This window comes from Neoarius graeffei, chromosome 13 (genome assembly GCF_027579695.1).
Source record: "Neoarius graeffei isolate fNeoGra1 chromosome 13, fNeoGra1.pri, whole genome shotgun sequence".
Taxonomy (NCBI): domain Eukaryota; kingdom Metazoa; phylum Chordata; class Actinopteri; order Siluriformes; family Ariidae; genus Neoarius; species Neoarius graeffei.
In genome coordinates, this window is record NC_083581.1 from 81,666,666 (window position 1) to 81,691,905 (window position 25,240).

Here is a 25,240-nt window from a genome sequence, read left to right on the forward strand (position 1 = left end):
TATTATTTCTTGAAACTGGGTTGGTTTTTCATTTTCATTACACAAACGCATGTCCAAATGTGTATACTTTGTGGTATACATTTTCTTTGACACATTTGCTAAGCAATGTCTACTTCTCCTCAAATAGGAGCTGAGACACCGGTGGACGTCTATCCTGCATCATGTATGTGGGATTCATCGCTGGGAAGAAGATGGGCAGGAGTACACATGTCGCCACGAAAATATCAGCCAGGAGCAACAACGACGAAAGAAATGGCTTACGAAGGGATGTGCTGCCTGGAACGCTTTGAGAACTGTTGTACTAGACAAGAACCTCTTGAGGGACCTTAGTCAAATGACTTTGTTCAAACATACAGGTCAGTTTGGATAGACTTATGGGCAGAAGGTTGATCACTTGTTTGCCTACATTTTTCCCTACACAACTCTAAGGGAATCATGAGTAATTTAGTGCTACATCTTTACTGGGACAAAGCAGCAGTTTTGTGAATCTAACTAAGTACTTTTTCCTGCAAATGATAGAAAATATTGATCATAATAAAAGTGATAATATGAGGCTCTTCTGTAGATGAATAAAGCTGAAAATGTGTTTTTTTGTTTCTTTTAGGGGACCTCGAAGTGTTACATAGCTCAATGCTGAAGTACGCAGAGAAGAGGCGCCACTTCACATATGTTTCCATGCAGGCAAGGCTCCAACTCAGCATCATTGACCACAACCACAACGTTGGACGTCAGCATGACCGTACTCAATCTGGTAAGTGTGCAAACAGATGCACACACACACACACACAGCTCCTAAAAGTGATAAAAACATCATTTTGAAAACAGTATATATATATATATATATATATATATATATATATATATATATATATATATATATATATATATAATTGTTTTTCTTCTGAAATGTTACATTTTCAGATAAATGAATTTCATCTTTGTTTGCCTTTATATTTTAGAGTTAGCTATTTGTAATCTCATCATTGCTCTGTCACAGCCTCACAGGCCACACAAATCACCATATTCAGTTTCATATGTAATGGTCATACACCATCCTATCTTGTGTTCCCTCCTCATTCCCAGGACAAGAGAGATACAATGCCATTCACTCAAGGCAGTCAAATCGGTGGGTTGCAAGAAAGCTGTATGAGCCAACAACACAGGAGTTCCGGAAAGACTTGGTGGAGCAGGTCATCCAACGACGGCTTGACACGAATGTGAAGCTCGGAGACCCAGCTTTCCACATCCATCCTCCAGTCACCATACCAGCCAACATTGCCCCAACACCAAAGCCAAACAAGGCTGACTTGGTTTCAGAACATACATCACGTTTTCCCAAGAAACCTGCTGCTGAGAAACATGATTGAGACTGGATATATAGTGTCATAGAAGTGTTTTTATTGACTAATTATATGGATTGTTTTGTAAGACACTTTCAAAAAGTAGAAATTTGAAAAAAAAAGTGAAAAAGTAGAAATTTACAGTAAAGGTTTTGTACTTTTAAAATCTAAAACAATTGCATGGCATCATTTGACTCTTTGAACCCTACATATTGTCCATTTGGTGATGGATATGTTTTTCTTATTAGCGCCACCACACAAGAGGGAAGAGCTCTCCTGTTGCCTGGACCAAGCTTCTCTCCTTTCAGGGCCCATTCCATTATAATGCGATAGGCGACCAGCCTGTACTGTCTGAAATAGAAACACAAAATAAGTTTGTGTACATTTGATATATCAAGTATCTCTATTTGAAAGTACCTTGAGTAAACTGCATAGTTGTGATTATATTGGTATATAAATACATTTTGATTCATTGACAGCACAACAGTTTGTCAGGACATTCTATATTTATACACCAGCATTTCAGGCTATTGTAGAATTTGAATGCTAATGGATTTTTATTCATCTCTGTTTATTCAGAGAAAATGTCACTTGTAAGTACACTTTGGGCCATAGGGACGTAACCCTCAGGCCTCCCTTGAAATAATATGCATTAGGTAGGCTTAAGCGCTTTAGGATTGAAGGACATTCATGAGCAGAGTGGTATAGAGACAAGGTGATGCTCAGGATAAAAGCTTTGCTTCAAACATGAAATTGCAACATAAATGACTTGGGGATACACAATAATAATAAAGATATGCGTCACCAATAAAATGTTATGGTATGTATATGATTATCATTAGATTAATTCAATGATTCGTGTTTTGACTGTAGGTTGCAGTAACCTACTGCAGGGCTCAGACTAATAAAATATTACGCCATACAATATAATTGAGCACTTGTACAGTAGGGTAATAACACTCACTCTGCAGACAACTGGCCATCGGGTCCAGCTGGTCTGGGGCGCTTCTTCCAGTTGATTTTCGGGATGTGGAAAAATGTCTCCAGGACACCCGCAGTCAGGAGCGCAGGTAAATCCTTATTGTTGGTGATGCAGACAGATGCTGACGCGTCGGCCTCCTCGTCAATCGAAATGTCTTGCATCCGTGGCATAACGAGGTCCCATTCTTGGCAACAGTAGCATTCAACCTCGGTCTGCATTACTTCGCACTTGAAACAAGTACACCACCAATTGTCCGTCACTCGAGGTCTCGCGGCTGCGGCTTCACCTTCCACCTCTCTGCTCACCATCTCTCTCTCTCTCTCTGCCCGTTCTACTTCCATCTGTTGAATTTCAGCATCCGTATATTCGGGTTCATAAAGATACCCCCTTGGCTGTGTGCTGAAATCAATGTCTTCGTCGTCGCTGCTGTAGTCAGACATGATGCAGTCAACTTCCCAAACACTAAACTAAGTGAATGAAACAGATAGCCTAGCTACCTGTCAACTAGCGACTGTAGCGCGCACTGATCGCTATTGAGAGAAAGTAGCCCCAAGCAATTACAAGGTGTGACTTTTTGGACTACAAGGGTTTTGTTATGCTAATAAATCACTCATTCGAACACGAGCTGTTTTGAGAAGAAAAACGTGTTACTTTGCAGACCCCAGGAAACCTGCCGGAACTACTTGTGCACTGACCAACACTGGACAATATCTAGGCTCACAGAACACTGTCGGGGGTAAGTCAGTGTGGATGCACGACACTGCTGACGGGGATACCATATAGATTCATGTCAAAAATCCCGAACTATCCCTTTAAAATCACGGGGGGGGGGGGGGGGGGGGGGGGGATCACTGCACACCAAGGGAAAGCAATATGTAAATCCAGTGTCAAGTTATTTACACAGCCACCCTTTCCCTTACTTCTATAGCAGACACTTCAGTGATTCTGAGGGACAGCCTTAACTTAAAACAGCCTTTTACAGGGTGTGTGTAATATATATATATATATATATATATATATATATATATATATATATATATATAAACACCACACACATTTTAAATCATTGTATATTAGGTAATTTCACATATACCATGTAATTTTAAGTGTTATAGTGTAATAGTGTTTAAGAAGTGTTACAGAATTTAAAGACATCATTTTATTGTTTTGTCACCACCTGTTCTCAAACTGACACACACACCCCTCTTGCATAACAACCATTAACACATACACAGCAGGCGCACACACATTTGATTATTTAATTTAAAACGACCAATTAAAACACAGCATCCAAATACACAGTACAGAGAAATTACTGTCTCTCAGATAATACAATATACACAAATGTAACAGAAGTCATTGCATTGTGTTGTAAGCAGTCTTTATTCTGCAGGTCCAAAACAAAGGCACTTTGTGAATGGTGTGGCAGTGTCCAATGGCAATGGCACTTGTATTTGAAAAACTGGGCTCTACAGTATATAGGGGAATTGATAATTACATTTGAAAAACAAACAGGGAAGAGCCCCAACACATAATTCCCATAACTAACTGCGTTCTTAAAGTGACAGATTATTACTATACACAATGGCGAGTGGATCTACTGAACCTGTTACACAGGCCTCCAACTAAATGGTGATGAGCACATAGACAGTGTACACACACAGGCCTCTAACTTACTGTAAATGGCCACTGACAGACAGGACACGCACACACACACACACACACACACACACACACACACACACACACACACACACACACACAGGCCTCTAACTAAAACGGCCATGGACACAGACAGTGGACACACTGGCTTATAACTTAAATAGCCACTCACACAGACCGTGTACACACACACACACACACACACACACACACACACACACAGCCCCGTAACTTAAACGGCTATGGACAGAGTGTACACACACACACACACACACACACACACACACACACACACACACACACACACACACAGCCCCGTAACTTAAACGGCTATGGACAGAGTGTACACACACACACACACACACACACACACACACACACACACACACACACACACACACACACAGGCCTCTAACTTAAACAAACACTGATGTATAGAAAGTCTCTGTCCATCCTCAGTCACTGCAAGCTGGCAGCCCTCTCTCCTCTCTTCTGCAAAACAGAAAGACAAAATGCCAATAAGGAAGCAAAAACATAAGAATTCATTAAATATCTTGGCTCCACCCATCTACCATCTTTAAAATCCCCAGCCCACCCACCTCAACCAACATTTTGTATGCTCCGACCATGCTCCATATGAATTTGAATGTTAACAATGAAAATGTTGTTTCCATCATGCCCATTGAAAGCAATTCATTCATACACACTTTTGGCTTAGTAGGTAATAGATCTAACTACCTAGTTCAGTAGTCACCAACCTTTTTATGCCCGAGATCCCTAACCTCTGCCTAGATGGCAAGCAAGATCTACCCCTTGAAGCGTTGACAGAAAAAGAAATCCAGACTAGACTGTTTCAAGTTGAGGCTTTTTATTTAGCCTAATTTTAACTGAATAAGATTTAAGACCCTGCTCCAACTTTTTAATTTCTTGTGAGAGCTGACTAAATGACTTAATTTCAGTACAACATACAATGGAAATTAACTATACACAAAAAATATATAGGCCTATATCTGTAGTGAGCAGAATGAATGAACCCCCAATGACTCAGATTGTTATTAATATCAACTAATAATATTGTAATGAGAAAGCTGAACTGTTGACATCAGTTGCACTGTCTTGTTTGTATTGTAACACTAAATTAATTAATTTCACAGCAACATAAAATGGAAATTGTCAACTGAAATTACAACACACCAGTGATGATATATCACAAATTGTAACTTTTGACAAAATGACAACTTCAATTCAACATGAACTGATTTTCTTTAACCATACATACACAATAAAGACAAATATGAACTTGCAGTGATGCTACTACCAATGACTGCTGTCATGCTACAGAGGTTACAGTTCATCACGCAACTCAAGTCAATGTGATGGCTGTGACTGAACACGGTCAGTGAGTGCCTTATAGTTCGGTTCATATCACGTATCATATTACGGCAGGAACAAGCAGCAGTAACATCCATGACCTTACGCTTAAAGCTCGACAAAGGAAAAACTTGACAGCAAGCTAATTAGCATTTGTTAGCGGCTACAGTCGGTACTCGGCATGTTAAAAGTGGGTCAGCATTGTAACGACATAACGTTACTGTACAAGCAATGCTTATTTAACAGTAACAAACTTGAGCCCTATATGTTGAAATTCCTCTCTTATTCGTTCGTTAATTTATCACACAGTCTTACCTCAGTCAACTTCTTCCCTCTTTCTGTGAAAATTCAACGTCTCAGACACGGACACGAGTGGGCGGGGGATGCGTTTGATTAAGTCTCCTGATTGGCTGGTGATAGATTGGTGGGCGGGGGATGCGTTTGATTAAGTCTCCTGATTGGCTGGTGATAGATTGGTGTCATTATAGCGCGTCGGAGCGGTTCATGCCAGGCTCGAGTCCGATCCACCACTCCGCGGAAACACTTCAAGAGCTACAGTAACACTGACAGCCAGGTTATATCCTCACGGTTTTATAGGCAATATCATGCTTCCTTTTGTAAAGGGGCGGCAGAAATTAAACGGGGGCGGGAATCACAGAAAGGGGGGCGGCCCGCACCTCTAAAACCCCTCGTGGAGAACCCTGAACTGTATTGCGAGGCTATCACCATGGTGACGACGCTCAGAGACGTAAGACATAAGCAGCAGGAGTTAAAAAAAAGAACCCTGTGACACAGAGGGGGAAAGCTGTAGTGGGCCTATCGGAAGACGTAATATGAACGCCAATCAGATATACTGCAGTGTATTTCTGTATAATCTTCCAATTTCTTTCCTCATCCCCCAAGATCGATTGGGAAAGCCTCCGAGATCGACCAGTCGATCGCGATCGACGGGTTGGTGACCTCTGACCTAGTTGTTTGGGTCCTCCGCTGTCGACGGCAGCCATCCAACCGGTCCCCGCTCAATCAGAGCCAGTTTTTTACCTCCTTCTCCACATCCGACTCGGTGACACTGTTATTGTTTTTGTGCACTGATGCTATAAGAGACAATATGATGCAAATTACCACATTGCATAGACCACCTTATTTTGGGAAATTGTTTCTTTGTAGTCAACCCATAGTTAGGCAATAAATACATACTATCAAAATATAGAAGTAAAACGGATGAGTAAATAACAGTATTTTATCTGAGACATAAGGTCTAAATTAAAGAAATGGAACTTCCCCGTAAACACTTAGTGTGACTTACATATTAGCATTTCAGCTACAGGTCTGGATTTAATACCGGTTTTATTTCCTCTCCCACACCAATTTAGTTGTGTGGCAAGTTGGTTTGAGAACACTTTTTGGCATATCCTCCAAACCATCTTTTTTACAGTGGTTCCACCAGTGACAGCCAACTTGGAGATCTGCAACGCAATTATAACAAAATCAAACTCAACCAGTTACCATTAAGTGAATATCCAAATGACAACACAGAGACTGGTCCCAGTGTTATCCAATTGCATGCTGGGATATTTTCAAATGCAAGCTTGACACAGTGTACACACACACACAGGCCTCCAACTTAAACGGCCATTGACACAGACAGTGTATACACACAGTTGTTAAAAATCCTGCGCATCACTACTCTATACTCTCTTTATGCAATGACAATAAAACACTCATACCATGCATTTCTTAAAATTTGAGTCACTGTCTAGCAGCTCATCGAAATCGTCAAGGTACTGTGCTGAGGTTAAGGGAATTTTCTGGTCGTATTCTCGCCATTGTTCTTCACCCCTCTCTACACCACGGTTTTGCAAAAGTTGTTGAAGGGCCATGATGTGATCAACCTTGAGGTGCAGCTCCCCTTGCTGCTCCAAAATCAATCTTTTGACAGCTGATGGGGAAGTGCAAAATACAAAAGTGCAATATACCTTTAAAGTGGCATTCCAGGGTAAAGTAACACTGACAGGGAGGAAAGAAAATATTTTCTATGCCCCCGTGGGTTAGTGAATGCATTTATGCATCACACATGAAATGGCAAAACATTTGCAATTTCGGGCGGCACGGTGGTGTAGTGGTTAGCGCTGTCACCTCACAGCAAGAAGGTCCTGGGTTCGAGCCCTGGGTCCGGCGAGGGCCTTTCTGTGTGGAGTTTGCATGTTCTCCCCGTGTCCGCGTGGGTTTCCTCCGGGTGCTCCGGTTTCCCCCACAGTCCAAAGACATGCAGGTTAGGTTAACTGGTGACTCTAAATTGAGCGTAGGTGTGAATGTGAGTGTGAATGGTTGTCTGTGTCTATGTGTCAGCCCTGTGATGACCTGGCGACTTGTCCAGGGTGTACCCCGCCTTTCGCCCGTAGTCAGCTGGGATAGGCTCCAGCTTGCCTGCGACCCTGTAGAAGGATAAAGCGGCTAGAGATAATGAGATGAGATGAGATTTGCAATTTCGTTGTGTGCGCTGTGAGCTGTGTCACAATGACAAAAATGGGACTTTCACTTCAATCATACAGCACTCTGTGACCTTTAACAACAATATTAAAACAGATTTGTTCTCAAAACTTACCAGTACAGGTAGCTGGAATCAGCTGGTGGGTTTGAGGAAGGCAGGTTTGGGGACGCCAGGGGATTTCAGTCAGGCAGGTTTGGGGACGCCGGGGGATTTCAGTCAGGCAGGTTTGCTGTTGATCAGTGTGGTGCAGTGGTCCTTCAGCCTCCATATCACTGAGGCAAGTTACTGTTGAGACTTGGGGATGTGAAGCGGTGGCAAATGTTAATGAACATGGTAATGTTAAAGTTTTATACCATAGTTAGGTTTTATAGTTTGTCTGCACAGAGGCTTGACAAAGAGGTTTTTGAATCCCATCTTTTGATCGGCTGTCAAAATGGTCTAACAAGTTTATGAAACAACAAATGAAGTTGCATTGGAAGCTGGCTTGTGGTCGCCACAGCGTGGCTTTCTATAGGATTTTTTGGGATGGAACCAGTTGCAGGATTTCAATCACGTTTTGATGAGGCCACTGTAGAGGTCTATTTCTAAGGACAGCCTAATGCTTGGAATCTATGAAAGATACTTACGTTCAGTGTAAGTTGGCTCTTCTCTTGGTCTTGCAATTTTCAAAGGTAAAGGGGGAGGTCTTCTTAGGTGTTCAGGATCATCCTCCTCCTCAGATAGTGATGACTCTCTGAGCCGTCTTGGTCTATACATTTACAAAAAATAGCACTTTCTTCACATACAAGTATTTGATATACAGACTATCTAATTTAATTTAAATCAAAGAAATGGGCTCACCTTTTATGTTCTCTAACTGGATTCTCCTGCATTTCAACATCTGTATTTAAGTCTGACGTGATGCATGCTTTGTCCCACTTGGACTGGATAGTTTGAATGGAGTCTGTGAACAACATATCATTATAAGCTTATACCAGAGCAAAAAAAAAAAAAAACACCCTAGCATTTAACAAAATTACTATCTCTGCCATCATCTTCTCAAGCGTCACCTCTGACAAAAAGGGTTTTTACAATGACTGGATACACAATTCCACTGAGGTGCTGTTTACAGATATTTGGATATCTATAAAAATTGAACTTTATGTGGTTGAGTTTTAGCATTGAGATGTAACAGTCTTTTGGATGCTTTATTACCTGATTCATACAGTACATGAGCGCGGAACTGCCTCCACCCTTTTGCTGGGTCTGGCATGACCCTCTTCTGAACTGCTCTTAGGATCTGAAATTGGTCCTTATATGGCGGCCACCATGCCAGGCCACCTGAAAACCATTCCTTGGCCACTGGGCTGGTTTGGTTGTTGTCCTCAAACACAACAATCAAGTACATGCTGCACCTACTAGGAAACAGGACAGTAAAATGGTGGTAGTCCATTCACGGACATATCACTAGTGTGTATACATGTTGCATCATACTTTGCTAATTCTTAGATGGCATATATTTGCCTATTGTTTCTTTTTACTGTGAGGGTTATTACACTGCAGGCTGTCTCATGCTACACTGTTTCATGGAATTACTGACAAACAGTACACACAGACACACAATCCTCTAACCTAAATGGCCATGGACACATATAGTGTACACACTCACACAGACCTAACTTAAATGGCCATTCACATATACAGTGCACACACACACACAGGCCTCAAACTTAAATGGCCATTGACACAGATACAGCAGAAACAAGCAGCCAATAGGTCAGTTAGTATGCAAGAGTGGAAAAGCAACAAATTGTCTGCCATGAGGCATCAGGAAAACCTTCCTTTGAACCAGTTCAACTCGGCAGTAGTGTGTTGTATCCATCAGTCTATGTACAACATGTATGCCAAATGTGGAGGAAGATGTGGGGTATTGAAAGAAGGACTCCTGCTGGGCAAAGTTCAAGTAGACCAGATATACCTCTTCATTCTCAACAATTATATTCCTAATCTTTGCAACCTTGAATGTAGATATAACTGTTGGCTTGGTCCAATTTTAATGTAAAGTGTTCAGTTCTGTATTGTAAGTACTGCTGTGCACAGCTAAAAGAGGCCGGCACAGGTCCCTCTGTGTGCTCTCTCTTAACACCTAAATGTGTCACTTTCTGTGGTCGAAGAGGTCCTCTCTCAGACAGCCTCATCACAACCTGTGAGCAGGGAAGCTCAGGCTCCCTCACTAGTCGCTTCAGGTATTGCATGAAATTTTCGAATTTGAATGCACTGAAGGAGTCCAGAGTACCATGAACTTCTGCATCTTGTGCAAGGTGTACAAGGTTATGCACATTGTATGACAGGTACATCTCCCCATACAACTCCCTGAAATGCTGGATGAAAAGCAACAAGGCATCATTTGTATACTCTCTGTAGGTATCCAACAGTTCCTTGCTAGACAGTATGAGCACTCCAAGAAACAGCAACAGGAAATGTTGATACACGGACGTATGCAAAAAGTTCTTCAGAAGAACAGGACCAGTATAAAACAGGAACTGGCAAAATTCAGATGCTTTCCATCGGTCTACTTCTTTCAAGGACCTCGGCTTCAGTCCAAACTCCACTGGCACACTTGCCCTGACCTTAACAAGTTTCTCAGACAGAACATTAACTTGGGCCCCTGAGAGTCTGCAAGCCAGTGGACCCCTGAGCCACAGGTACAGCAGACGCCTCATTATACCCAGACAGACCAGATGCATGTAATCCAGGGGGAAACCACTGATCATGCCCAGAGAAGTGACTGCAAGAGGTGAAGTTCCAAGATGATGACCATCATCAACCATATCTTTGAATCCCTGGTCTGTCCGCAGAGGTGCATCCGTTTTGGGGAATGTCATCTGGTTGCTAGTATACTCCCCCTCCGGAGTACATTTCTCACAACCTGAGTAGCCTGTGTGGCCTTTGATACACTTAAGAAAAGCTCAAGCTGGAGCATCACATATCATGGAGGAGAGATGGAGCGTCATACTGACTCCTTGGAATGTAAATCCCCTCTCCAATTCCAGAACTTCTGCCACAAAATCCTCAAGATATTCATTGAGTAATGGGTTCTGACTGCCACAGAAAAGTGCAATTACAAAAGGGTCTTTATGAGGTATGTTCTTGAGGTATCCCAGAATTGGCCAGAATTGAGTGGAGGAACTTTTAAAAACTGGCAGCCCATCTACATTAGCTTGCAAGTCAATGCATGCACCATTGACCAATTTGTGCTTGCATGCTTCTAAAATTGTTTTAATTGATTTCAGGATGCCAAAATAGTGATAATTCCTACAGGCTTTCTCCCTGACTACTAATGACTCTGACCGCGAGGTCCTTAACAATGTTCTTCCATCACTTGGGAGTGATGGGTGATGGGTTTTAACCCTTTGGTGACTGACCCCTTGAAAATCGTTCCTCCAGGAACGATGACGTTTCAGTTGTCAAGACAACGGAAAAACTAAAATACAAAACAGAAAGACATGTCACAATGCTCTTGTGCACAAAACAAAATGCTCTTGTATTTTAGTTTTTCCGTTGTCTTGACAACTGAAACGTCATCGTTCCTGGAGGAACGATTTTCAAGGGGTCAGCCACCAAAGGGTTAAGAATCTTTAGTAATTTAGTTATGGCCCTTTTCCACTACCCTTTTTCAGCTCACTTCAGCTCACTTCAGCCCGACACGGCTCGCGTTTCGACTACCAAAAACCAGCACGACTCAGCTCGTTTCAGCCCTGCTTAGCCCCTAAAACTCGCACCGTTTTGGAGTGGGGCTGAAGCGAGCCAAGCCGTGCCGAGTGAGGCTGGGGGCGTGAGCAGACACTCCCCTGTGCACTGATTGGTGAGGAGGAGTGTCCTCACATGCCCACACACGCCCCGCGAGCGCGCTGGGATCTGTAAACACCGCAAACCCGGAAGGAGAATAATTACGAATTACGAGAATTTCTGAAGCCTTATGCGCCTCGCCTCATCTATACGCTCTTGCCAGTATCTGTCCGTGTTGTCGGTGACAACAAGCCACAGCACCAAGACCAGCAACACTAACGACTCCATGTCCTCCATGTTTATTGTTTACTATTCGGGTCGTGAGACTACCACTTAAAAGCTCACTGATGTCACTGTTTGCGCTGCTTAACGACATCACCTGACATCCACCCACTTTCGCTAACTCCACCCAATGTGTCCACCCACTTCCAGCCAGCACGGTTCAGCGCGGTTGTAGTCGAAATGCAACTCCAACAGCCCCACTCAGCTCGACTCAGCCCAACTCAGCACGGCACGGCTCAGCCGCGTTTGTAGTGGAAAAGCGGCATTAGTGCACTTTGTGTAATATACTCCTCTGTTGCCCAAGCTGCAAGACTTCCCTCTAAATCACCATCTCCACTGTCCCAGCTACTGCCATCAGAATCAACCTCCTCTATCTCCATAGAGATGTCCTCGTCAGAGAAGCCATCCTCCAATTCACAAACATCAACAAGAATGTCAGGGACATCTTCTGCCATTTCTTCATCCTCAGCAATGCTGCTAGAAGCCAATCTACAATGAATGGACGCCAGTTGCTGATTAACGCGTACCTTGGATTTTCGCTTCAGTGTCCAGTATGAGGGTGAACCTGCCATACTAGATAGATAAGCAAGACAAAGAAAACAAAAGCACAAGCTCATCAGTTGTATTTTAACAGTGATGAGGAAAATACCAATAATGGATAAAGGCCTTTCATGAGCCAGTTGGATATAGAGGGGATTTGAGATGACCAATTATTTGGCCCCATATTTTTACCTTTGTCTAACTAATTTCATGAATTTGCTCATAACTAAAATCACTATGCACATTAGTTTACAGAAATGTTAGTAAGACTTACAGGGTCACTGGTTATACAGTGCAGATGATCAGCCAGTATGTGTTGTTTGCTCTGACTGTACCTGCCCCAAAGGCTACCATCAGACAAAATACAGGTATAATAAGTATGAAGTAGGCCTGTGTCCTGTTCCTTACAATGAGAAGTACAATATGCTGAAAATCTAGTGTCACCTGGATATATTGTTACACTTTAGGCCTCTGCAGGCAAAAGCCTACCATTTACAAGCGTTTGTCACTACTGTATATGGCTCCATATTAACCATAAGGTACACTGTTGGTTTACGATGTATTGTTTTGGGATGGCGTGTGAATGTTATGAAATAAGTTTTTATCAAGTTATTTATCGAAAATACTCTGAATTTCATGAAAAAAAAATCCAAATTCAAGATGGACACCACCCTGTGAGATCACAATATGCAAATCCCAACATAAACTTTGGGTCATCCTCAATATTTTTCTCATTTACAGTTTACTCTGTTATCACTTTCAAGGCACAGCCTTTTGAAATTTAGATGACAACATTCAGCATTTTTTTTTAAATACCTGCCACCTAAAGGGTTAAGACTCACCAAAAACCCTGTCTCAAGCCTGCAATGATTTTGGTAACTGTGACCCAGCTGTAATTGCACTAAAACCTTCAGAGTTACTGTATTCCTCACAAGCAGCCGTGGTTGAAACGGTCCCAGACAGGTGCTACATTTAGTCCTGTTACAATTGACACATCCATTATGGTAAAGAGTCTCTTCTACATTTGTCATTTTAAAAACCACATTATTTAAAATTACCTTGTTTCCCTGGACAATCAGGTCAATGCTTGTGGTACGATACACTGTTTAGGGACAAAAAAAAGGAAAGTTATGAGAATAAAGAAAACATCACTTTATATTAAATATAAGAAACATCTTGGGAGACAATGCTGCTGTACATACAGACAGAAGTAGTTTTATATTTAAGTTATTGCTTTTTGGAAATTGGCACAAACCTTCTGATTGAATTATGCTTTAATTGTTGTCATTACTAGCAGTATCTGAAAAACTAGGCCAAATAGTAGGTGGTTTAGGGACAAAAAAGGCAAAGTCATTACTAGCAGTATCTGAAAAAGTAAATATTTATTGGTGCATTTATACCATGGCACATTTCACCCTCCACAGATAACAGCATCCTGTGATATAATATTACCATATTGCATAACATGAAATGACAATAAAATCAAACATTGTTCAATCGACCAATTTGGGCATGCGCACACACGTTTGAAAGTAGACTAAAGCCCACTGCACACTACGTCCGGTAATACGGCTGCGAGAACTAAGGGAAATCATTCATTGTCTATAGAGATCCACAATCCGTATGTGATTTGGGTCAGAACAGATAGAACAGTGTTGAAGACATTCCACATCCGAGGCTCTCCGAATGAGTTAAAAAAGAAATTGAACTCCTCCGAAAAATCCTGCATGGTAGAGTGGTGTTGCTATGGTGATGATAAACAAATGTCATGTTTCCCGCAGAAGGTAACAATGCAGTTAAGAAATATAACATTTTAAAATGTTATAAACTATACAACACGGCGATAATTTCCAAATGTGATCCATATTAATAATACAAACCAAAACATGTACAAAAGAAACAAACCATTACTGGTATGATGAAAACAAGTCACTACCAAACACGGCGTTAATTTCTACACATGAGCAGTATTAATAACACACACCAATAAAGTGAAACGAAGTGTTGTTAGTATGAAAATACACAAGTTTGGTAATCTACTCTGCCTGCCATGTTTCAATCCGGCCACAGACCATGGAGCAACCTGCTCGGACTAGACTTCCCGCCTTGTGGTGGATACCTTAGCTATCAACAAACTTAAGGCACATTTACAAATGTTTCCCAACAGAAAATAGCTGACTACTGCGTTAAGTTGCAGTGTAAAAGTATAAAGTACTGATTTACTATCCATGTCATGTTAACCGACTGCTTATGGGAATAATTTTCCAGACAGAAATTAGCTAGATAGCGAACTGAACTAGCCATAGACTGTATTGTATACAGTCGTTGGAACTAGCCCTTTAACGTATTGCACACCGACTCATAACTACCAGCATACTACTACATTTCTAAGTTTATTAATGCTACCTCCTTTCATTTAACACCAAAGTGATAAAACACCAAAGTGACTTACCTGAAAAAAAAAATGGTTGGCTGAGTACGCTGCTCTCACTCAGTCAAATGCGCTGAAGGCTGCTGGCTGCCAACCGCTTAAGACCCGAAGAAGATCTCGCACATGCATGCTGACACACAGAGGTAGAGAAGATGCATGGGGTATTCCAAGTTTAGAGGATGTGCACATGTTTAGGAATATGTTCTCTCATTGTCGATTAGGGACCGGGAACATATGTAAATAAAGAGGTTAGTCATTTGATACCCATGCAAAGATAATAACAACATGTTATGAGACATTTACGTTATACTGTATAGTGAAACTCCCCAAGATGCGTGCGCATATTTCTGTGAATTGCGTTCCAAAGTGTCTAGAGTTTGTTTTGACGCCAGCAGCAGTGGGCAGGCAATGCACAGCACTAATAAACGGTTAAGCTATTTTGCCGCGGAAGACAGCGGGTGTCTGCACAGTTATTTGAAATAAAAGTGCCCCCATTGAGATAGTCGGTATGTAAAAAATAACATCAGATGGCACATTTTTGTTAAACGGGAAGAATTTTTATGCAATATGACATTATACTTTAGTGTTTGGGGAACTGCAATAGACAGCGCATTCTCGGAAATGCCCCGGGGCCAATCAAAAACCGATGTAGATGGGATTCAGGGATGAACACAAAAATGAAAAAAAAAAGTATAATCTTCGCCCCATAGCCGATGTCATGATCTAATTATAGCTGATCTGAGGCCAACACTAACCCGATGAATGTGTAGGGTACTTCTCGATTTTGGGCCAATCAAAAGCCAACGTAGATGGGAGCAGGGGTGAAAAAAACTGGCTCCGCTCTCTGGCCGATCATTGTACGATCAAATTATTTAAGAGTGTTCCTATACGATCATAGGCCAACATTGGCCCGATGCATGCGGGTGGTTCTCCACTATATTGTTAGTTTTTTCTTTTTTATCAGACATCTAATTTTTTAGGTTTGTTTACCTGACATGTTTCGACGTACGACTGTCGTCTTCCTCAGAGTGTCACCGGATGTTATTGGTGACGCATCTTTTATCAGCTGATGTTTCCGAAGGCGTGGCCTTCCTGTCTGGATTGACAGGTCGGTCACACCTTCTACTGTCAGTTCGTCCCCTGCAAGATGGCACTCCAGGTATGGGAGAGCATGTATGCTCCCTCATCTCGGTTGATGGTCCTCGGGCTTCGCTTACGGATCTCCATGGCCTCCCTGATCCAGCGCTGATGTTTGTTATCTTCTGTGCGGATGACTCTGGCATTCCCCCAGTCCATAATATGATTTTCCCTTTTGCAATGATCTGTTATGGCTGACTTATAATTTTCCTGTTGTGCCTTTTCTTTTATTGTTCGGGTTTGTCTTGTAGCTGTCTCCTTTTCGCACTCTTTCTTATGTTCATTTTTCCTTGTGTTGAAACTCCTTCCTGTCTCCCCGATGTAAGTTTTATTGCATAATTGGCATGGAATCTCATATATGGTGTTGCATCTGTTGTCCGGATGTATTCTGTCTTTGGGATGAACCAGGATCTGACGGAGTGTTGTGTGTGGTTTGACAGGTGTGTTAATGTTGTGTTTCCTCATTGCTCTTTGAATGCGTTCAGTTATTCCTCTGATGTATGGTAATGTCACTACTCCCCTGTGTTCTTGTTTGTTGATTTGTTTTTTCTCTTTCTTCTGTGTTTTATTGTTTTTGACCTGTTCCGCCCCTTTGGATATTGCCCACTGTGGATATTGACATGCCTTCAGTGCGTGTTGTATATGTTGTTCTTCCTGTTCTTTGTCCTGTGCATCTGTAATTATTGCTGTGCGTTCATGTAATGTTCTAACTACGGATATTTTGTGCATTATGGGGTGTTCAGAAGTCCAGTTTAAATATTGGTCGGTGTGTGTGGGTTTCCTGTGTACTTTTATTTTGATATCCCCCTCTTCTGTGTGATGTATTTTTAAGTCCAAAAATGCTATTGACTGCTCTGTTTCCTCTTCATGTGTAAATTTTATATTGCCGGTATTGTCTATGGTGTTGAGATGGTCGGTGAGTTGTTGAGTGTGTCCCCTCTTTACTTTTTCCAATATGTCGTCCACATACCGTTTCCAGAGTGTTGGTCTGTATTCCGCTGGTATTGTAGTGAGTGCTTTCTGCTCCAGGTCTTCCATGAAAAAGCCACACATGATGGCTTATAGTGGGTCTCCCATGGCAAAACCTTCCTTCTGTCTGTAAATTGTGTTCCTGAACTGAAAGTATGTGGATGTGGCGATGAATTGAAGGAGCTGAGTGATGTCTTGTACAGTGAGGTTTGTGCGTTTCTTGAGCATCCTGTCTGTTTTTAATTTTTCTTGTACTATCTGTATGGTGGCTTCCGTGGGTGTTCTGGTGAACAGAGATATGACATCGTGTGAAATGAAAACTTCGTCTTGTTGCATTTTGATGTTTTTTAGTTCTTCTGCCAGTTGTTTTGAGTTTTTGCAGTGTTGGTCTGTGAGTCCTAGTAATGGTTTAATTATTTCGGTGAGTGCTTTTGATCCGTTTGGACCTCGATTTTATGGATTTAAATTCTCCAGCTTCTTTACGTGCCCTGTTTTTTTGCCGTTGCTTTTCAAGATACTCCTGATATTGCTGTGGATCTGCTTTTACACGTTCTATATACTTTCGGTGGCGTATAGCAGATGCAGTTACTGCAGGTTTTGGTGGCATCTGAAAGCAAAATATTAAAACAACCTATTAAAACTGGAGACAAAGTGCAGTTCCCAGCGATGATTAAAACATATTTAATGTTTCCATCTCCCATTGGTATTTTTGACACCAACTCTATGTCTAAGAAATGAGTTGCGGTGTGGAAAACTTAAAATGTATTTATATTTGCATAATGATATTTATATACAGTATATTATGTATATTTCTTATTCATATATATTTTATTTATGTATATATATATATTTATATTTTATTATCTATTTATATTTACTCTATGGATCACCATCAAATTAGAAAACCCTCAACAAGTACAGGTGGTGTGAAAAAATATTGGAACAGTGACCACCAACTCAATAGATTTTCTTAATATTGGCCCCCTTTATTATTGACAATTGAGTTTTTAGACATGATCAACTCTTCCTGGTGTACTAGTACATACCTTCCTTGGGATTCACCTAGCTATTTTCAACCAAAGATCAATCATTCAACCAGGTAGTAAGTAGGGGAAGCTGGAAGTAAAATTAACAGTTTGTAAAAGGTGAGTATGGGGGGGAGGGGCAAATTCAAATTTTTAGGTCAGTACACAGACACTCTCAGAAATTGACTAGGCCTAATCAGAAAACCTTTAAAGATATCCTGGTAGGATACATGTACTAGGTATAGGCCTATATACTAGCAGGTTGACAAAAGGGATCGAGAGACATCAAACTGTCATCCTATTAAATTGGTCAATACTAGAGCCCTGCACTCCCGCGGGACTCGTGGGACCCGCCACAAAGCAGTGCGGCACGGGACAAATTTTGAAAGCTCATTGCGGGCGGGACCGGAAGTGCACATATGCGTGCGCGAGCACACATATGTGGCGTGGGTGGGAGCGGTGATAAGCTGCAGTCCTGCTAACTAAAAACGTGCTTGAAATAAAATTTATAAATTATTAATTTATGTCTATCATAATTTGGGCTGGATATTTTATTTGGCATTAATAAAAACATTTTAAGGTGCCTAAATTTGCAGAGAAAGTCAGATTGCCAGATTGAGTGAGAAATGGCATCTTAAACTTGCTATTGATCACTCTAATGACTCGCAGTTTACACCCAGCTAGCAAGAGAACCATGAGTGAATTGATTTACTGCTTGCGTTAGTCTACAACTTTAATCAGAGAGACAGGTTATACAGGGACGGTAGGCTTGACTCAATGCTATCCCAGAAATCCTTCCTGTAATATGCAAATTTGGCCGCCTCTGATTGGACAGCCAAATTTGCATATTACAGGAAGGATTTCTGGGATAGCATTGAGTCAAGCCTACCGTCACTGTGTAACATGTCTCTCTGATTAAAGTTGTAGACTAACGCAAGCAGTAAATCAATTCACTACTTTTACTAGCTCTGCTTTGCAATAATTAAAAAAAAAAAAAAAAAAAACACACATTGGTACAAAGCAAGCCCATTCACTTTTTTATGCTGATCAGAGAATTACAATGGTTTCTCATGTGATAAAAATGTGTGATTTGCAATTAAATATTTTAATCATTTGACAGCACTAGTTATTATTATTAGAGATACTACATGCTGAATTCAGAAACAAGGTAAACAATAAACATGAACTGTAGATATTTATGCTCAAATCCACTCAAAGTAGGGGCCGGGGCCCCCTTGGGTACTTCCAATGAAAAATTCTACCAACACTATTATATTTGAGTGGATAAAATTTAATATCAATTATTTTTTTATAATCAATAGGAAGGCATATGAACACAGACACCCTGATTTTATTTAAAAGGCCTGGTCTCAGAATACTTGCTAAGTGAGGTGACACCAATTTGCAACCATAGTGGAGAACCACCCTTGCGTGCTGTTGGGGTTGTTGTATATTTTAACCCGAGATGTTGGTGACTGATTAAAATCACATCCTGTTTGACTGCTTTATTTGACACACCTGCCAAGACAAGAACATTCTTAAAAGGTTTTCAGACTTTTTTTTGTTTTCATGCAAGGAACCTTTCATGACAAGTTCAAAAATAATTTATAGATCTTTTATTTATACAAGAAAGTCTTGCCAAGATTAAACTGTACACACAACGATCAGGGCTGTAGCTAAACATCTTGGATTAGGTGTGGACATACTTGGCATTCCTTTCAGTTTCTTTTAACTTATATTTCTTGTTTGTGGTAAACTGGTAAATAAGAAAAGCAGTTTGTACTGGATGCAACCACTTGATGCATGGGTTAAATCAGTTATGGACACATGCATTTATTCATTTTTAACACACACACACACACACACACACACACACACACACACTAAACTTATGTTTAAAGCTTTTACATTCAGCTTGGTGTTATGTCCAAACATTTGTTGAAATTAAATCAGTTAAAGCCATGCATAGTTTAGATTATGATTTGTTCACATCCATATTTGGTTCTTCACCAAACTGTTGCCACAAAGTTGGAAGCACACAATTGTATAGAATGGCTTTGTATGCTGTAGCATTAAGATTTCCCTTCACTGGAACTAAGGCCCTGTCCACACGGCAACGGATTCAGGTGACTCCGATACAATTGCTTATCGTTTAGGCCTGGCGTCCACACGGCACCGGCGTTTTGGGTGCCCAAAACGCAATCTTTTTGAGAACGGGTTCCAGAGTGGAAAGATCTGGCAACGTTGCCGTTGTGAAGTCGTCTGGATGAGTAAAACGGATTTGTTTACGATGACGTCACAACCACATGACTGTGAGTGCTTCACGCCGGGTAGAAGTGTAACGAATATCACCAGGAAAAAGCCTTACAGAGCACTAGTGAGAGTGAAACACGAGCTTAGATATTATTATTATTATTATTATGTTCAGTGTTAGTTCACAGTAGTAATGCAAGAAGCAGAATAGTGACAGTAATAGTGAAGCAAAAACATGCAATTGTACAAACACTGCAGCTCTACAGCAAAATATTCATTTATGAAATGGTCTGATTCTTAACACCAGTAGTGCCAATGATCTTCTCATTGCGATGCGAGTTGTCAACAAATCCTATAACTTGGTTCATGAAACGCGCTTACAAAATATTTTCACTGTGAATATTTATTGTGTAATGGTGCAAAGTGAGAGAGAGAGAGAGAGAGAGAGAGTTAATCCCGCCAGCAAAAATAGAGAAAAAAAGAGCGATCTCACCTCTTCAGATGTGGGTTTAAGTCCTACAATACATTCCTCAAAAAGGGCGTAGAGGAGCAAATTAATCATTATTTAATTAGCATTCAATTTATTCCGGACCATTAAAGACACCGCCTTCCGCGTAGAATCATAGGTCATCCTCGCCGCCATTTTGGAGAGGTCAAAGCGGAGAATAAAGATTAGCTGCGTTTAACTGTACCAACAGGTTTGCCATCCAAACGAGATCACATGGGATTACCTTTCACAGGTGAGACTGGAAAAATACTTTTCATTGTATTTGGTCATTATAATGTAATTTTACAAACAGATTTTCCTGACTTTGTGGCTAATATGCATCCTTACTTCTTCTATTGTTCTGGTGTCTCCGAAGGGACCGTCTTACAGCGTCCCTAGAGGTGTGGCATGTGTATTGCATCGTTTTCAGCAAGCGTTGCGTTGCCATATGGACCTGATATTTTACTGATTGTTGCCCATTTGGACGCGATATATTTTTAAATAACATCTCGTTGCCGTTGTCGTGTGGATGTAGCCTAAGAGGTCCAAAACTGTTTCAGCATGACAATGCCTCTGTACACAAAGTGAGCTCCATGAAGATATGGGTTGTCAAGCTTGGAGTGGAAGTCGTCAAGCAGCCCTGAACTCAACCCCATTGAACACCTTTGGGATGAACTGGAAGGCCAATTGTACCCCAGGACTCCTTGTCCAACATCAGTGCCCAACTGCCCTATTGTGGTTGAATGGGCAAATCCTCGCAGCCACACTCTAAAAATCTAGTTGTAAGCATTCCTAAAAGACTGGAGGCTGTTATAGCAACAAAGGTGGAACAACTTCATACTAATGCCTATGGATTTGGAACAGGTTGTTCAACATATTCAATTATGTTCACTTAATTTAAATAGAAGAAACACCCAGTCATACAACAGGGTTTTTTTTTTTTAGGGGTGCTTTTTTGACAATACATTTTTACAGGTTGTACAAGTGACAACATTGCACTGCAATACACAAACAGTCGTGTAGTACAAGTACTGATTACATTGCAGAAGCTCTTCATCTTACACAGAAATGAGACAATCCTGTTTTTGCAGTTAGGTTGATGAATTCGAGTGCAGGATGCACAACAGAGAAAACAGCCAGTACGTTTTCATTCTTCAGCTACATCAGCATAGCCACTCCCACACCAGTGGCTTTAAGATAAATAATCTACACAGTACACATACACACAGAAACCAAGAGGGAGAGTATACAGCTGGTGTGTGGAACACCAGGACAGTTTCTTGTACAAGGGTCAGGATGAGGAAAACCAGCAATTTGCTGCTGCTGCTTCTTCTGGCTGTAAGTATAAGTATTTCTGTACAAGACTGAATGTAGTATAGTTTGTTTTGTATAAGCAAAAGGCTGTGATGAATTTAAGTGATAATAATAATAATAATGTCAAGTTGTGTCAGTTTTGATTGGTTATTTCTGTGCAATTTCCCCAACTTGAATAAAGGATTGTGGCATCTGGTGGAGGTTTAGGGTAACTGGACTTCACTCAAAGGATTCGACAAGACAACTGTTTCCGTTTCCTCTTTTTTTTTCTTTTTATTAAAGTTCAAGGCACATCCATAAAGTTACAATGGCAGGTAGATGGTAGAAACAGTTAACAGGTCTTTAGCTCTTTAGTTCTCTCTTTAGCACGGGCGATTGCTCTAAGACAACGAGGGAGGCTCAGCCTCCTCTAAAAATGATGAACATCGTGTAGGATGAACTGCGCTAGGCTTATGTTATAGCCGACCTTATAACATTGCTATTTCAGATCCAGAATCATAGAAATATATGTGCTCAACCCAACTAAAATGCGAAATCATTCCGTTATAACTTTCTCCAGTTCGCCTAATGTGTGCGTGAGTTTTTCCCCCTTGTGACAGCGCGATGCAGCCCAGCCTCAGTGGACTTCAATGGCATTTGGGAGCTCTGCGCTTTTCAATGTCCAATAACTGTCTTGCATTTTGATAAATACTGTGAAAATGCCCGCCCCATGGACTCCCAGCCTCATAGTGGGAGGGACATGGCAAAGCTTTCCGCAAGGAGACTGGTGATTGGTGAAAGCGGCCGGATATTTTCTTTGATTGACAGCTCGTTTCAAATATAGACAGGCAGCGGTGAATCTCAGTTCAGTCCCATGTGGATTCGCAAGTGCTGTGGTGTATTGTAAGAGATCAGCTTACATTTCGATTTCATTCATTACATACGGTTTCTACCAGCTTTTTTAGTTTGTATATATTTTCATTGTAAATAAAGTGTAAATAAAGTGTTGTCAAGTTTGCTATCTTAGTTCCAGAAATTTCATTTATTTGAGTGACTGAACTTGAACTTGAGGGGGCTAGTCAGCTAGCAAGAAAGCTGCGCACGGATGCCAAGCATTGCTGATTTAATTTTGGCGAAGCCATTTGCCAGTCTTCCTTTCGAGGAAAAAATTAAAATTAAAGAGCAGGGTAGACCAACGCCTCAAATTGACTTGGTGAAAAAGGTAGGGAATAATACTCGTTCCTTTCAGCTCTCCTGGTACAAGAAAGTGAATTGGCTAACAGCAAGTGACCCACATCAACAACAGTAAATAGGCTACTTTAGTAATATGTCATGGATGGACCAAAAATATAGAATCTATTTTAAATGTTTATGCTGAGCATATTATATTGGAATATATATTTTTCTGGATATGAATTAAACACAGCTACAATTTGGAAAACATTTTTAAACAAAAACACAGCCGAGAACATTTCACACTACAGACCTGGATTAAAAGTGAAGGGTTATCAAAATTGTCAATAAAACATTTCTCAGTCAAAATAAGTAAAATATAGGGAAAGTGTCATTGAATGAAATGTGTGGCACCCAGCTCTATGTTTGGCTCCCCAAGGTCAGTGCTTGTGCCTATTCCAGAACACTCTGCTGTTACTGCTGAGGTTCCTGACAAAGAGCTGCTTTCAATAATGATCAATTTTTAAACAACACGCCACAATTTTAAAATAAAATGTTAAAATATACCCCCCAACACCATCATGTATATTGGACAATAGGCTAATGGGCCAAAAGAACCTGTTATTTCACAGTTTGTGACCCTGCCAACAATCAGTCAGATCAGAGGCAAGAGTATGGGCAAAACTGATGTTTTTTCTTTTAAAATCTGGAAATATTGTAATGGACCAGCCTCCCCTGTTTGAAAGACTACCAGCCACCACTGCTCTTTAGCTCGTTAGCCTTTAGTTCTCTTTAGGTGAAAAACCTTTGAAAATATAAAAATAGAAAAAACACAACAATTATTAACAGTTAAAGTGCAAAAATGCCTTAAATACTTATGCAAAATAGACATGAGAATAAATATTTTAAACTACAAACCAGATAACACTTAAATATGACTGTAGAAAAATAGGATTTAACTACTTAGTATACACATTAAAATTACAAGGAAATAAACTACCAGAAGAACCAATACAACTACACAAGCCATAGCAGTACGCTCAATTTGGCCAGTCACAGCTGCTTTAAGTAGCCCACAAATCCACTACAACTACCAATACCATATAATGCAGATAAATATTGCAATGAAGGAATCTGTGCCCAGGTTTATACTTAACCACACAAACAATAAGACGCCAACAATGGAGTAGAAACACTACACTGCGTGTATTCAAATAGAAAGCCCAACGCCCAACACTGTTGCACGGCCACGCATTGTCGAAGCAAATACAAACACAGAGATGCAGCACAATAAACAATTTCAACATTAAGTAAAGCAGAACAAAATACAAATGCTTACCGGCTGCCTCTCCAGTTTCCCAAATGCCACATTTGCAGTGTTAGCTCGAGTAGGTCAGAAGCACAACAGTTTTAAAGTAACTCTTACCAGTCTCCCACCACCCCACAACTAATCAGCTGATTAACACACCTGTGAGCCTTCAGTTTGCAGCTCACACTCAGCTGCAACGAGCCCAGCTGCAATTGATAATCAGCTGACTGGCAATGCTCGTTCCAGCCAATCAGCTGAGTTGCAGTGATCTCACTTTCAAACACACACTTTTTCCAGTTTTCTAAACACATTTTTCCCCTGTGTTTCCCAAATGTAAACAAACACCATTAAAAACCAGGGCCCTGTACTACGAAGCGGGTTTTCTGGCTTACTAGGGTAACTTCGAGAGTAACTTGATCACGTGCAGCGTAACTTCCCGATTAACCCATACTACGAAAGTTGGCTATGTTCAAACCGAGGTATGCTGCCATGGCAACTTATGCTGCATCTCAAACCTGCTCGTCTCAGGTTATGTTCTTGGTTAACCCGAGGTTTCCGATTAACCACACCCTTTTTAAACACCACCTCTCCACCGACATTTCCTCTAGAGACAATGCCAGCGTACCTGGATGACCCGTGCGATATCGGAGCACAGATTAGAGATGGGATTTATGGCTCTTTGATGGGATCCGCATCTTTGTGATCCGTTCTGTGAAAAGAGCCGTTC

The 25,240-nt window shown here is 41.0% G+C and overlaps 3 protein-coding genes across 18 annotated transcripts in view; 1 reads left to right on the forward strand and 2 right to left on the reverse strand.

Moving 5' to 3' along the window:
* Positions 1–1,468: 1,468 nt before the first annotated feature.
* On the reverse strand, positions 1,469–2,765 carry LOC132896311 (uncharacterized). Its single transcript, XM_060937048.1, has 2 exons — positions 2,305–2,765; positions 1,469–1,691 (listed from the first exon to the last, which is right to left on the reverse strand). The coding sequence occupies exons 1-2, from the start codon at positions 2,760–2,762 to the stop codon at positions 1,508–1,510; spliced, it is 642 nt and encodes a 213-aa protein (XP_060793031.1). The 5' UTR covers positions 2,763–2,765; the 3' UTR covers positions 1,469–1,507.
* Positions 2,766–3,665: 900 nt separating this feature from the next.
* Positions 3,666–24,683, reverse strand: LOC132897207 (uncharacterized). 7 transcript variants are annotated; one of them, XM_060938674.1, is made up of 13 exons: positions 24,544–24,683; positions 15,858–17,580; positions 14,889–14,997; positions 13,495–13,538; positions 12,711–12,783; positions 12,424–12,469; positions 9,041–9,243; positions 8,687–8,789; positions 8,473–8,594; positions 7,961–8,140; positions 6,662–6,821; positions 6,323–6,449; positions 3,666–4,476 (listed from the first exon to the last, which is right to left on the reverse strand). In XM_060938674.1, exon 2 carries the CDS (start codon positions 17,055–17,057, stop codon positions 15,996–15,998), a length of 1,062 nt encoding a protein of 353 aa, XP_060794657.1. In that variant the 5' UTR covers positions 17,058–17,580; positions 24,544–24,683; the 3' UTR covers positions 3,666–4,476; positions 6,323–6,449; positions 6,662–6,821; positions 7,961–8,140; positions 8,473–8,594; positions 8,687–8,789; positions 9,041–9,243; positions 12,424–12,469; positions 12,711–12,783; positions 13,495–13,538; positions 14,889–14,997; positions 15,858–15,995. The 7 variants fall into 7 exon arrangements, with proteins under 7 accessions (XP_060794657.1, XP_060794656.1, XP_060794658.1 ...); XM_060938673.1 differs by lacking the exon at positions 12,711–12,783; XM_060938675.1 differs by lacking the exons at positions 12,424–12,469; positions 12,711–12,783.
* Positions 21,963–25,240, forward strand: part of LOC132897205 (cadherin-like protein 26) — a 186,880-nt gene continuing 183,602 nt past the window's right edge. For all 10 annotated transcript variants that reach the window (XM_060938661.1, XM_060938663.1, XM_060938662.1 and 7 more), the window contains exon 1: positions 21,963–22,076. In XM_060938661.1, the coding sequence (XP_060794644.1) occupies positions 22,035–22,076 (42 nt within the window). In that variant the 5' untranslated portion in view covers positions 21,963–22,034. The remainder of the gene's footprint in view (positions 22,077–25,240) is intronic.